Source organism: Lepisma saccharinum, chromosome 12 (genome assembly GCF_977018435.1).
Source record: "Lepisma saccharinum chromosome 12, izLepSacc3.1, whole genome shotgun sequence".
Taxonomy (NCBI): domain Eukaryota; kingdom Metazoa; phylum Arthropoda; class Insecta; order Zygentoma; family Lepismatidae; genus Lepisma; species Lepisma saccharinum.
This window is the reverse complement of record NC_139240.1, coordinates 64,765,136-64,779,813: the sequence shown is the minus strand read 5'-3', so window position 1 is coordinate 64,779,813 and position 14,678 is coordinate 64,765,136. Positions and strand designations below refer to the sequence as shown.

Here is a 14,678-nt window from a genome sequence, read left to right as displayed (position 1 = left end):
TTGGCATAATTATGAATTTCTTGTGTGTTTTATTACAAATCTTTTAGGACAAGGAATACAATTTTATTCATGACATAGAAGGAGTGGAACAACAGAAACATCAGAATGGTGTTGGATGGAAGCTAAAACTTTACTGTTTAAAGTACATGAAAAAGGAAAGTTTGAAGAGTATGTCAGACTAATAATGCCAAAACCATTATGACCGCCTACCTATTCTCGTAGCACTTCTCGCAACTTGAGAATCGCAGGGGACCAACTTCCTTACTTGGATTTTTACCTTTCAGGCTTAAACCACATACGCTAACTCATGAAAAATGTCAAAAACAAGTCTGGTGTTAGTAAATTCAGATTTTTATTAATTTTTACATGCAAACATGCTTGAAATTTGTTAGAAAACAATCCGATTAACATGCATCGCATAAACTTACACCCCCGGCTTCCATTCAACCAAGCCACAGAATATCTCCACCCTCCTATTCCTCTATTTTATACAATGCGATTGCCAATATGACTTTTCTTTGCAGCGCTGTCAAAGTTATAATTTGTACAGCATGATTGCCATTGTAGTTTTTTACACATTGCTGGCAAAGTTGTAATTTGTACAGCGTGATTATTTTTATATACAACATTTTCAACTAGAGAACTTATGATGTCATAAATTCCCCGGGGTTGGGAAATTTGACTTTCTTACTGAGAATCAAGAAGAAATGTCAAATACTTCATGCATTACTAAAATTATGACATTGTTTACATGCAAGAAGTTAGTTACAAAACAAACACCACATAAACAAAGATATAACATGTAAGATTATGACAAAATATCAGATTCATATATTAAATAACTTAACATGCATAAACACAAAACAACACACGTGCAGTTTACATGCATCAGTAAAAAAAAGAAAACACATCATGTACAATTTGCATGCAGAGATAAAATCATAACATATGCATCTCGCATACATAAATTAGCATGCATACATTTAACATGCAATAGACAACATGTATGCACAAACTCCACATATCACAAATATGGTACCACTATAATTTACAATTTGTTATCATGCTCTTAATAAATATAGTTAGACAGCATCATGCAACTGCTCCAAACCTAACTCATGAAGTTGCAAATCGTTACGCATGCTTAAAAGTTTGTTTATCCAAAGTTTTTGTTTGTCCAATGAACAATGCCAAGCTTTGATATTTTTTACGGAAATATTTGTAATGTCTTTTCCAGTGTTGCAGCATATGGCTTTCACTGTGTTATCATCATGAATTTGCATACAAACAAAAGGACCTTGGTATAAATTACAATATTTTTTTATAATGCAAGTGATAGTGTCACTTTGAGGATGCAGTTTTATGAAGATCAGATCACCTTGCTTTACTGGATTTTTTGTTGCTTGTTTTTCATGCTGTTTTATAATATGTTTTTGTCTCTTATTGAAACTACATGTTTCTGCCATAAGCAGCTTATTTTTCCACATCTTTACATCAGGAATGCGATCCGTTAGTACTTTTTTACAGATATATTGAGGTTCAATATTTAGCCTGAGTTCTACAGGAGCATAACCTGTACTGGAACAAATTGAATTATTTAACAGATGTAAAATGGCAGCAACATGGCTAGACCATTGCTTATGTTTACCATTGCAAAATATACGCATCAATCTATTTATTTCCTGGTGATATCTCTCCACTAAGTTGGCACTTGGATGATAACTGGGAATGTAAAAAATTTTTACATTGAGAGCATGTATACCTTTTGTAAAATGTTCTGCACGAAATTGTGGACCATTGTCACATATAATGATTGTTGGTATTCTCAAATGAATGAAGTAAGAATGTGTTAGTTTTCTAGTTACGATGGAAGCTGTACTATTGCTAATAGGATATGCCACAAGATAACGGCTAGCAGAATCTAATACTGTTAGTAAATATTTTTCACCTTTGGAGGAACGTATGAATGGACCTTGTAAATCAATAAATAATATTTCACCTGTTTTGAGGGTTTGTGCATGATTTCCAGATACTTAGGAGGATGTTTATCTGGTTTATTTTTCATGCAAATTTCACAATCAGTGATGTAAGATTTTGTGTCTCTTTTCATATGAGGCCAGTAAAATATTTGGTAAATTTTACCGAGTGTCTTGTCTGTACCAAAATGACCACCTTGATCATGATACTTGTGCAGTACAAGATTTACTAATGATTGAGGCACGCATATTCTTATCCGGTTTGGATTGTGAAAATCTTTGATGGTAAGTAGATCATTGTGAATAAGGTATATATTCTTCCAGTTTCGATGTTTGCTCTGTTGTGAACTTTCACAACCAGCGAGAACAGATTTAACACCACTGCAATACGGATCACTATTTTGTTCATTAACAAAATTGTTTTTATCACATATTAATGACTCATCAAGATACTCAAAGTTATTCATGAATATGAGTTCATTATCATGGTCATTAAAAGATCGGCTCAACAGGTCTGCCAAGAGGTTTTCTTTACCTCTACAATACTCGACATGGAATGAGTACTGTTGTATTTGAATAAACCATCTAGTCAGCCTATTGTTCCAAGTGTGTGCAGATTCTAACCACGTGAGGGATTTATGATCTGTGATAACAGTGAATTTTCTGCCTAACAATAGTGATTTAAATTTGTCCAGTGTAAAGAGTATTGCTAACACTTCTACTTCAGTGGACGTATATGATTTCTCAAAAGGTTTCAAAATCCTTGACACGAATCCAATCGGACGCATGTTGTTGTCTACCAGTTGAAAACAATATCCTGCAATGCCTATATTTGATCCATCAGTTTGAACAAAGAATGGTTTGTTCAAATCTGGATGGTAAAGCATTGTTTCTGCAATAATGGACTGTTTCAACAACTCAAAGGAGCATTGTGCACTTTCATCCCATTCCCACTTTTTGCCTTTTTTCAATAACTGGTACAAGGGATGTGCCATGATGGCATAATCTTTAACATATTTTGATAGCCAATTGAAACTTCCCAAGACTTTCTGCAGTTGCTTGATATTGCAAGGGACAGGTAAGTCTTTTATGGCTTGAACATACTTGGGAGATTTCTCATAACCCTGTGCACTGATAGAATGCCCTAAAAATTCCACCTTGACTTGACAAAACCTACATTTGTCCAGTCTCAGTGTCATGTTGGCATCTCGTAACTTGTCAAAAATAAGTCTTAAGTGAAACAGATGTTGTTCGAAAGACATGCTTTTGACAATTACATTGTCTACATAACATACTGTAAAAGATTCCGTACCTTCCAAGGTTCGTGTCAGAGCATTAATGAAAGCAGACGTTCCATTGATTGACCCGAACACTACCCTTGTGAACTGGTAAAGTTTTCCCTGAAAACTGAAAGCAGTATACTTTCTTGCTTTGGGGTGTAAGGGGACCTGCCAGAAAGCATTAACCAAATCTAGGGAGGACAAACATTGACATCCATGGAAACTCATTAAGAGTTCATTTATGTTCATAGGATGTAATTGCTCAAGCTTGACATGTTTGTTGATATTTCTTTGATCTAAGCAGAGACGAATGCCTCCTCCGGGCTTGACTACAACTAGGAGAGGACATAGGTACTCTGATTCAGAATATTCAATAATGCCTAAGTTGAACATTTGTTCTATTTGCCTGCCAACTTCGTCCCGATATGCTAATGGTATTGGATAGTTTTTGTTAACTATTGGTGTGGAAGTATCCAGTTCTATTGTGTGTGTATACTTGTTACAGAGACCTGGTAATTCAGAAAACAATGTTTTATATTGTTTTAACAACTGAACTAAAGCTATCTTTTGTGACTCATTTAAATGTTCACACTCTTTAACCCTTCTCCACAAGTCTTCATCAGAAGGATGAGAGGATGACTGTGGGGATATGTTAGATACAGAAGGTCTGAAATCTAACTCTTCTTCCGGACAACTTTCATTTGAGACAGCGATAAATTTGGAGAATTTGCTTCCTTCGCTCGATTCCAAGAGTAAGCCTCGCTGGACAAAGTCAAAAGTACTATCAATATTGTATAGGACATCTAAACCGAGAATAATGTCTACTTTTAAATGTCTGACTACCAGGAATTTAATGTAAAAGGAAAGTCCACAAATTTCAACGTTCAAATGAGTGGAACCTATTAGTTTGTCTTTCCTTTTCCCTGTTTAATCAACTAATTTAATCCCCGTAACTGGCAATAGCCGTGGTTTAGAAGCCTGAGTACAAATAGACTTCCACAGGGTTTCCGAGAGAACACTGACCTCAGCGCCACTATCGAGTAAAGAAGTATATTCCTTATTGTTTATTCTTACTTTTATGTGAGCAGAAGGTTTACGCTTGCTATTAGTATTTATGGGTTGCTTACAATTTTTGATTTCTGCACTGCAATCTATTTCATCACATTCACTTAAGTTTATAAGATGAATAGCAGGATTTATCGCATCACTCACATCACCTGCTTTTTGACATGAGCTCGTAACTAGTTTAACGAGTTAAACTGGTGTATGTCTGCCTGGACTGTGATTTCATTTTGATTGACATCATTGAACAGACCTTTTTGTTTCAATAAATCAAAAACTACATTCATCCCAGACTTTGACCAATGAATTAAATCAATTCGGCCATTCCTTGGATTTCCTAAGTGTTTTTCAAATAGATCCAGTTTTATACTAGAATCTGCATTCAAAAACAGATCACAAATATTCACTACAATGAGATTCTCATCATTCCCCAACTCCATTAGAAAATTATTCCACTGACTCCACTTACTCCACAAATCAGGATTGTCAGCAGTTAACAACTTTGGGATTGGTGGTAACGTGAGTAATATTAACTGATTCGTTACAGGTAATAACTTGTGTATTAAACCTTTGAGGTCACTTTTCATTTTGTGTAGCTCTGTATATCTCAAAAAATCATTGGTGCCAATAAGCAATATCACTTTTTTACCAACTTTGGTATCTGGACGGATTTTTTGAGACAGGTTGGAAATAGTTTGGCCGCTAGTACATAACCCTATGTTCCGTTTACCTAGTGAATCATATGAAACAGTGTAGTTTGCCAAGGTTTCTGCTACGCGGATCATCATGGAATCACCTAGCAAATGAACATTATTGTACAAGGGTTCAATGGCCTGTGCTTCGGTATTTGTTTTGACTGAATTGTAAAATTTTTTGTGTGTGTGATTAAGATTACTAGAGTTGGGTTGTTGCAAAGGAGGATTAGCAGGTACACTCATGACACCTCCCTCTCGACATGAGCGACTTACTCGTTTCCCGAAAAAGTAGACTTATTAGCATTGGCGATTACATTTCTTTTCGAGTTACGCTGTGTGCTGGAATGATCAACAACCTCGCACTTGAGTTTGTCACCTCTGTCTTTAGACTGATCAGTACATTTAGTTTGAATAACTGCTACGTTTCTATTACTATCAAAGTTTTTAGTTCTACTGTTAAATACTGCCTGTGGCCTTTCACGTAATGAAGTTTTGCTAAGGGCTTCGGAATTTTCTATTACCGTGATGGCTTCACTCAGCTCGGTAACAGGTTTCATTATGAAAATTTCCTTAATTTTGAAAGGCATCAAAGTAGCAATTTGAACTAGCCTTTGTGCTTCGTCAGTGTTAGGTTGAACAATCTGCAAAATTTTCCATTGGTCCATGAAAAATGTTAGCAGTGACCCATGAACAGACTTTTGATACTGGGAATTCAAGATTTTGGTGAGCATCGTTGTTTTCCAATTAGAATTTTGATAATGATTCAGAAACTGAATTTTGAAAGATTGGTAATCTGAAAATTTTTGCTTTGAGATCTTGTACCATTGCTTAGCATCTTTTGTTAGCAGCGTTGGTACATAAGTCATAAAATCTGTTTCTGCTATTTGAAATAATTCGAAATTCTCTTCGACATCATCTAAGAATTCAGATGGGATTAGTTCACTGGAAACTCCAGAGAATTTCGGAAACCTATTTAATTGATCTGACTTCAAGAAATTTCTTTTAGTAACATGTGAGGAAACTTGATTTTCTTTGCACCTAGAAACACTCTTACTTGTTCCATTAGGGAAAAGTGTTGTTACACTATCATTATTATTCACATTTACTAAGGGAGACTTTTTCCTAGACCTATTCTTTTTTCTACTCTTAAGCCCAGATGAATGACAGCTAATTGTGCTGGGTGAACTATCTGAATCACTTTCCCGAAACCTGTGTAGCATGGTAGTAGTTGAATTCTGTAGAACTTTAACTTGTTGAGCTACACCTGACAAAACGGGCAACACTGTATTGTTCACAATACCCACTAAATGTTCTACCTCATGGGAAACATTACCATTTTGTAATTCACTAGTTTCGATGGGAATATTTTCACTTGTATGGGATTTACCAGCAATAAAATTAAACCATTCTTCAGCTTCTGATGGCTCTTCAGTAGATTCCTGGTGATCTACAGGTGAAAATGCAGGCTTCTTTTTGACAGACTCTGGTACTTATACTTGACGATGACACCATACAGTCTTGGCTTGATTGTTTTCTATTCTTTCTTCCAGTTCAAAAAGTTTGTTTTTCACAACCACCAGTTCCTGACCCAATTCATCCTTTTCTTCTATCAATTTTCTCACTTCCATGTCAACTTTATGGGTTTCACTCCTAACCTTCTCATTCCTAGAAATGCATTCTTGCCTGTATAGGGACACATCCTTCTGCATGACATTCAGTCGGATGTTCAGATCAGCTCTTATATTTTTTTCTAGATTCTTTAGATCACTCTTAAATTCTGCTTTCACTTGTCCTAACTCCTGTTTAAGTTCCTCTTGTGACTTCGAGATAGCTCGCAATTCAGCCAATATTTGCTCCATATTTCTTATTTTTCACATAAAACCACTTAAATTCACTTTGCACCAAACAAGAACTAGTTGAACACTATCACAATCGTGGAATCACATATTTCGTTTTTGCAAACTAGTTGCGATGATAATGTAAAATATTTCACATTATAATCTTTAGACGAATAATCTTTGAGACAGCATACTGAGTCTCATAAAATCTTTTATGACCGCCTACCTATTCTCGTAGCACTTCTCGCAACTTGAGAATCGCAGGGGACCAACTTCCTTACTTGGATTTTTACCTTTCAGGCTTAAACCACATACGCTAACTCATGAAAAATGTCAAAAACAAGTCTGGTGTTAGTAAATTCAGATTTTTATTAATTTTTACATGCAAACATGCTTGAAATTTGTTAGAAAACAATCCGATTAACATGCATCGCATAAACTTACACCCCCGGCTTCCATTCAACCAAGCCACAGAATATCTCCACCCTCCTATTCCTCTATTTTATACAATGCGATTGCCAATATGACTTTTCTTTGCAGCGCTGTCAAAGTTATAATTTGTACAGCGTGATTGCCATTGTAGTTTTTTTACACATTGCTGGCAAAGTTGTAATTTGTACAGCGTGATTATTTTTATATACAACATTTTCAACTAGAGAACTTATGATGTCATTCCATATTCTCATCAGCTAAAATATTAAGTGAAAAGAGGAAATATTTTCATTCTCCATGTACGAGGGATGATCGAAAAAAAAAGGTTACAAAGCCTATTATGGCGTATGTGTTAGACATAGCTTGAAGATCAACACACCTGATGATGGAGGGCACTCAACACTAGTCCTCGATGTAATCACCTTTTTTGTTCAAGCCCTTGTTACAACGGTAGATGAGGTTTTCCATACCGGTTGCACAGAAATCCGCGTCAAGTTCTCGTAGCCACCGTGAGGCAGCTCTTTTGACATCATCACATGTCAGATAATGGTGGCCAGCCAACCAAATGGTAGTCCCAGCTCAGCTGATATTGAGCGTAATGTTCTTCTTCTGTCGTCGCAAATACACTCATCCACAAGAGCATAGTTCACGTCAGTGGTTGAGGTACTGTGCCTACCGCTGTGTCCAGGGTTGTCATTAACAATACAGATCCGTCCTTCTTTGAAGGCACGACACCACTTCGCTACATGTTGCCTTGAAATTGTTCTTCTCCCCATACACCTCCACAATCTGCCTATGAATGTCAGCAGGTGTAGTGTTTTTGGCCCACAGTAACCGCACCAATGCCCTCACTTCTACTCTTGACCAATTTTCTAGACGAGTCACCATTTTAAATGTCTACTTCTCGGGTATACATGGTCAGAATCCGAAGTCCTCAAACTCGCAACAAGTCAAACATGTTATTAATTTACACATAAATTTTCGTTACGTTACAGTGAATAAAACAAAAGTTATATGCTGTGTAACCTTTTTTTCCGATCATCCCTCGTATATGAGTGTTTAGAAAGGAATCGTGCTGGAAAGCCATGATATTCCACGTAGCATTGGAATCAGGGGATTCAGAGGAATTTCATGAAAATAACCATATCTGATTCTAAATTCTGCCAATAAAAAATATAACACTTCCACTATATTAGTTCAACAGCCATGTAACAACTTCAAAAGACAGTTAGCATGAAAACAAAATGGCACACCAGCACAGAAAGTTAATTTAAAAGTTGCATCATGGATGAAAAGGACCCGAGAATAAATGAGTGACAGGGAATTCTTGTAACCGAGGTTCCAGGAATAGAACATACGAGGGTCATCCAGAAAATAAAGACCGTTTGGTTATACAAAATGAAAAACACAATATTTATTGGAAAAAAGCAATTCTGTTACATACCTGAAGCTTCCTTCACTTCTCTACATAATCACCTCCTACGAGGGAGAATCAAATGAAAACCGCAATTAATTTTTTTCCACTATTTTAATGAAGGGATAATGTTTGATTGTACATTATTGTTCTGCATAATCCCCTTCCAGTTCAATGCACTTACGCCATCGGATAGGTAGTGCTTCGGTACCGTGTGAGAAATGTTCTTGCTGTTGACTGTGTAGCCACTCGTGCACCGCCGATTTAATGTCTTCATCAGACTTGAACCTCTGCCCTCCAAGGTTCTCCTTTAATGGACCAAAGATGTGGAAATCAGATGGTGCCAAATCTGGTGAGTATGGCGGATGTGGTAGGCACTTGAAGCGTAGGTCATCGATGGTTTTCATGGTGGCACGAGCAGAATGAGGACGGGCCTTATCATGTTGAAGCAAAACACCTGCACTCAGCAATCCCCTTCGCTTTTTGTGTTTCACTGGCCTCAATTGGTTCTTGAGAAGGTCGTTGTAGGTGGCACTAGTCACTGTCGTACGTGGGGGCATGTAGTGTTCTAGAATAGGACCTTTCTTATCCCAAAATAAAGTCAACATGACTCCCTGCAGAGGGCTGGCTACGAAACTTCTTTGTTTTCGGTGAAGACGAATGTCTCCATTCTTTGCTTACATGTTTCGTCTCCGGTTGAAAATGGTGCACCCAAATTTCATCCCCGGTGACAATGTGAGCTAGAAAATCCTCACCCTCCTCTTCATAACGCCTCAGCAGCTCTTGACATGCGTCAACCCGACGGACTTTCTTTCAGTTCCTGCATCAGCTGTCTAGGAACCCACCTGGCGGACAGTTTTCTGTAGCGGACTTCGTCATGCACTATGTGTTGTACTGAACCGAAGCTCATATTCAGCAAGGAAGCCATTTCAGCCAGGGTGACACGCTTGTTTTCCTGAATAAGCCGATCTGCTGCGGCTATGGACTCCTCTGTCACAACTCGATGAGCCTGACCCGGACGGCGAGCATCAGTCAATAAAGTCGTACCTTCTGCAAATTTCTTCCACCAATCGTAGACTTGCCACTGTGACAGACAGGCATCCCCATACTTCGTCTGCATTTTGCGATGAATATCAACCGGTTTCACACCTTCACTCCATAAAAATCTAATAACTCCACGATGTTCCTGCTTGGTGCAACTGCGTAGTGGTGCCGCCATCTTGAATCAGCTGTTACTCACATCCAACCCCACCTACTGGCACTGCTTCGTACTACCAGCTCGGAAAGACGTCAAGGACTGTGTCTTCAAATTTCCAAACGCCTAGAAAGAAAAATAAATTTTTAATGGCGTTTTGCGGTTTTCATTTGATTCTCCCTCGTACATTTAAACATTTGTCGTATCTGGGCACGAGCTTCAGGATTCCCATGTTATACTCTTCTGCCCCAGTTCATTAAGCGAGGTGGTCATTGCATTCTCCAACTCTTCATCACTTCCAAAACGTTTACCGCTCAGAAACTCTTTCAGCTTAGGGAAAAGATGGAAATCGCTAGGAGCAAGGTCTGGACTATAGGGTGGATGATCAAAAATTTCCCATCCGAATTGATCCAGCAATTCTTGAGTTGCACCAGCAGTGTGAGGGTGGGCATTGTCGTGCAGAAGCACAGTTCCTCTAGAAAGCATTCCTCGCATCTTTTTTTTGGATGGCTCGCTGTAGTTTTCTTAGTCTCTCACAATAACGATTTGCATTGATCGTAGTGCCTTTTGGCATGAAATCCACCAAAAGAACACCTTTATGATCCCAAAAGACGGTTGCCATGACCTTAATGAACTGGCGGCAGAAGAGTATTACATGGGAATTCTGAAGCTCGTGCCCAGATACAACAAATGTTTATGATTTTGTAGAGAAGTGAAGGAAGATTCAGGTAAGTAACAGAATTGTTTTTTCCAATAAAGATTGTGTTTTTCGTTTTGTATAACCAAACGGTCTTTATTTTCTGGATGACCCTCGTATTTCCCAATGAGGTGATAGGACCGAAAGGTACTGAAGAGTTGTGTGATCTAGCTTGCCTGCATGATAATTCATTTCAGTTTGTTTTGGCATTGGGTCCCATCCACTCGTGCACCACCTCTCAAAGGTTACACACACATATGGTGATATTCTTCACAGCCTTTATGCAAGTTAATAATGAACATAGAGAGCTGCTTGTAACTGTTACATGAGAAAAAATATTTTTTTGTAATTTTTTATTATATATACCGTATTTACTCATGTACAGAGAGTCTATAAAGTCCTGCAAAAAACTAAAATTCTATAACTTGAAAACTATTAAGTTTGTTAACACATTCGGGTCTGGCCTCATAATACAGCATTGTTACCTCTGGTCTGCGGTTTTTGGTTGTTTTTCAAAAAATCATAGAAAAAATATTTTTCATTTGTTTTTATTAAACCACATATTTCTTAAATCTACAAAACGTCCTCTTTTCAATGAACAAAAATTTCTTAAATTTTATTTTCATTTTCAGACGTTTTTTAATATTTTTTTCAGCAATGTTTTGTGAAGAAGAAAAAAGTACAACATTGTAACAAATGTTAATATAGAGATATTTTAAGTTCGTAACCTGGAAATTTCAATAATTAACTACATAAACTATCAATACATCTTTTGAATCTTGCATAAGAATACTTCTTATGTGCACATAACAAAAAATAATTACAAATTACAAGTAATTATCTCTTGTATGAAAAAGTGGCTGCAGGACAGGAACAGACGATGTATCAGTTGGTTCTGCATCATCTGTAAAAATTAAACATATAAATAAAATAAATTTTCATTTTACATACACTATACAAAATAATAAATGGAAAAACTAAAAATACATCAGTGCATGTAGGAGAATCAAGCAAGAGGCAAGATTAATAGACCAAAAAAATTACCTCTTCTCACTTCATTCATAAAATACTAGAGTTTGCAACACTGTTTATATTGTCGACAATAATTATTACGAATATAACCTACCTTCCAAATCTTTAAATTCATCTGCATCATCAAAATCGTCGCTAACTTCAAACTCTGAGGCGGAATCCTCTATGCAGTCTGGATCTAAGGACGCCATTCTAAACAATGCACAGTACATCAACCTGACAACAAACAGTCGCAGGTGCGAGATAAAAATAACACATGAGTCACCTAGCGGTCGGAATTTCAACAGAGGGGCTTGAATGAACACGCGCATGAGACGAAGTACGAGCATAGCCCGTCGTTCAATCGACAAAGCGATTTCATACCGCAGGACGGGCTATGCCCATCGTTCGTCCACATTGACTTTAAGTGCACTGCGGGCTATGCCCGTCGTGAGACCCCAATGTGTTAACAAAATATTTTGTGTGTACTTACAGCAAGGTTCAAAGTTTATTTCCTGCTTGTTAGGTTCATCGCCAAACCTCCAATTGTGCACCATTCACGTCCAAACACTGTTGCAGTCTTTTTGTGAAACCGAGAATTGCGTGCTGACCATGCTCTCCTGGGATATTCAGAATCACATCTCTTATTTTTTCTTTTAGGTCGTCCAGATTAGCTGGTTTCTGTGAATACACCTCAGTCTTTACATGTCCCCACAACCAATAATCGCAAGGTGTCAAGTCTGGTGATCTTGCAGGACAAGGTGTGGGCCCTCTTCGACCAATCCATCTACCTTGAAATTTTTCGTGAAGAAACTGCCGAACTTCAAGGGCAAAATGCGGCATGTGGATGTCATTGATGATGCCTAATCTATTAAGTTCTGGCACAAGGAATGTCTGTAGCATGTTCAGATAGTTGTTGCCATTTACCGTGTCTTCCTCGAAGATAAATGGACCAATGATGTGGTCCATTGAAATTGCACAACACACATTCACTTTGGGACTACACCGAGTTTGCACTTCAAACTCGTGTGGATTTTCAACCCCCAAAATTCGGCAATTGTGCCTTTTCACTTTTCCCGACACATGAAATGTGGCCTCATCTGAGAACAGAATCCGAGACAAAAGGTCACCATCACCTTGTAAACGTGTAAGCATTAACCCACAAAACAACATTCTCATGTTACAGTCTTGGTCTTTCAGGTCGTGTACAAATTTTAACTTGTAGGATCGGGCCTTCACCTTCTTGCGTACGATCTTGTGTAATGTTGACTTCGGCATTCCTAGTTCCAGTGATCTTCGTTTCAGCAATTTCATTGGACTCCGATGCACGCTGTCCTGCACTGACTGAATCACATCGTCACTCGATCCTGGCCTTCCAATGCGTGGCAAATCTGACACACTTCCCGTTGCCTTGAACTTTTCATACCATCTCTTGATACTTGAATTTGCTGGGGGTGGTTTCCCATATATGTTGTCTGGAACTTTCTCTGCACTGAACACAAGATTTTAACTCTGCAAACCACAGAACACACTGTGCCTTTTCCTGGATGGATGCCATCTTAAGTCACATGATCACGTGATTACCAGTGCAAGCGTCACTGAGCAGTGTGGCCAGAACAAAACTTTAAACTTCCACCCTTCTCACCCAAAAAATGTGTATTGTTAAACGCAACAGCTAAAAAGTTATAGAGTTTTAGTTTTTTGCAGGACTTTATGGACTCCCTGTATAATGCTCACTTTTTCCCATTTTTTCCCCCCTCAAAGACTGTGGTGCGTATTATGCACGGAATAATTTGGACAGCCAACATGAAACCGTACAGGGTCATTCCATGATTTTGTGACACTTGCATTGATTTTTCATGTTTACGGAACCCTATAATGCTATATATCAACATGAAAATACCCTGCAACTCAATTTGTTAAAATTTCTAGCTGTACATTAGAGGTATAAAGGAATGCAGTATTCAGGAAGGTTATTTTCTCCCTTTTAGATATCCCAGACTTCCCAAGGGAATATGTTTGGCAGGGATCTACATATCTTGTCATGAGAACATTCGAAAGTCTCAGGGAAATGTTCACTTCCACGAAGCAAATACAGGTAGGTGGAAAAGAGTTTTACATTTTATAATAACGAAGTGCATTTATCCATTTACATCTTGACAAGATGTATTCATGTATTCCCACCTCTGACACTGGCTGAAATTGGTAGCTGAAGCAGTTAATAATATTGTCATTTAAACTAACTAAACTAACTCTCTATCATTCTTAAACCTGAAGGTTTATGGCTGCAGCAACACAAGCCTTTCATCTGTTCCTATCCTGGGCAAGATCAATCCAATCCTTTCCATTCTTACCGATTTCCTTTAGGTCCATCTCAACATTATCCCTCAATCTTTGTCTTGGCTTTTCTACAGGTCTCTTACCATCAGGTTTCTCAACAAGAATCCTCTTCTTTTCTCTCCCAATTTATGCCACATGGCCTGCCCATCTAAGTCTTCTTGTCATTTGACTAGAACAAAGGAGTTTGAACTCTGATTTAGATTAGAAATGTTTTATTAGGTTCTATTTTCTTATTTTAAATTTCGATGTTTCTTCTTCAGAACAAATTCCATCTCTCTGTGCATTTATTTTGTGTGAAACTATTAATAGAAAATGTTATTTTTTTCTAGGATTGGTTTACGGAGTGTGCAAGGCTGATCTCTCAAGTGTGTGCCCAGAATGTTGAGTGGGTGACTCCAATTGGTCTGCCCATTGTGCAGCCATACAATAAATGCAACAAGAAGCTGGAGAGCTTTGTGAACGTGAACAAGATTCGTGAACATTACGCAATGGACATGTTTGAGTAGGTTGCAGAAGTAGATGTAGTTCAGTGTGTTTTTACATCATGGTCCCTTAATTCTTTACAATAGTCACTATTGCTGCCTTAGAGATCACCACTAAGTATTAACCTGGCAGTGGGCCTCCACCAACTGAATCCCTTCCTCGACTCTGAACAGTTGTGGATTGATGGGGCCTAGTAAACCTGGAAAAGTCAGCTTATTAGCGAAAATGTCATCGGAAAGTCAGGGAAATCAACTT

At 37.9% G+C, this 14,678-nt stretch overlaps 1 protein-coding gene across 1 annotated transcript in view; it reads left to right on the top strand.

The window, feature by feature from the left end:
* PolrMT (mitochondrial RNA polymerase) overlaps positions 1–14,678 on the top strand; it is a 105,908-nt gene that overhangs the window by 77,526 nt on the left and 13,704 nt on the right. Inside the window, exons 20-21 of the mRNA XM_083132521.1 lie at positions 13,592–13,698; positions 14,270–14,442. Coding sequence (XP_082988647.1) covers positions 13,592–13,698; positions 14,270–14,442 — 280 coding nt within the window. The remainder of the gene's footprint in view (positions 1–13,591; positions 13,699–14,269; positions 14,443–14,678) is intronic.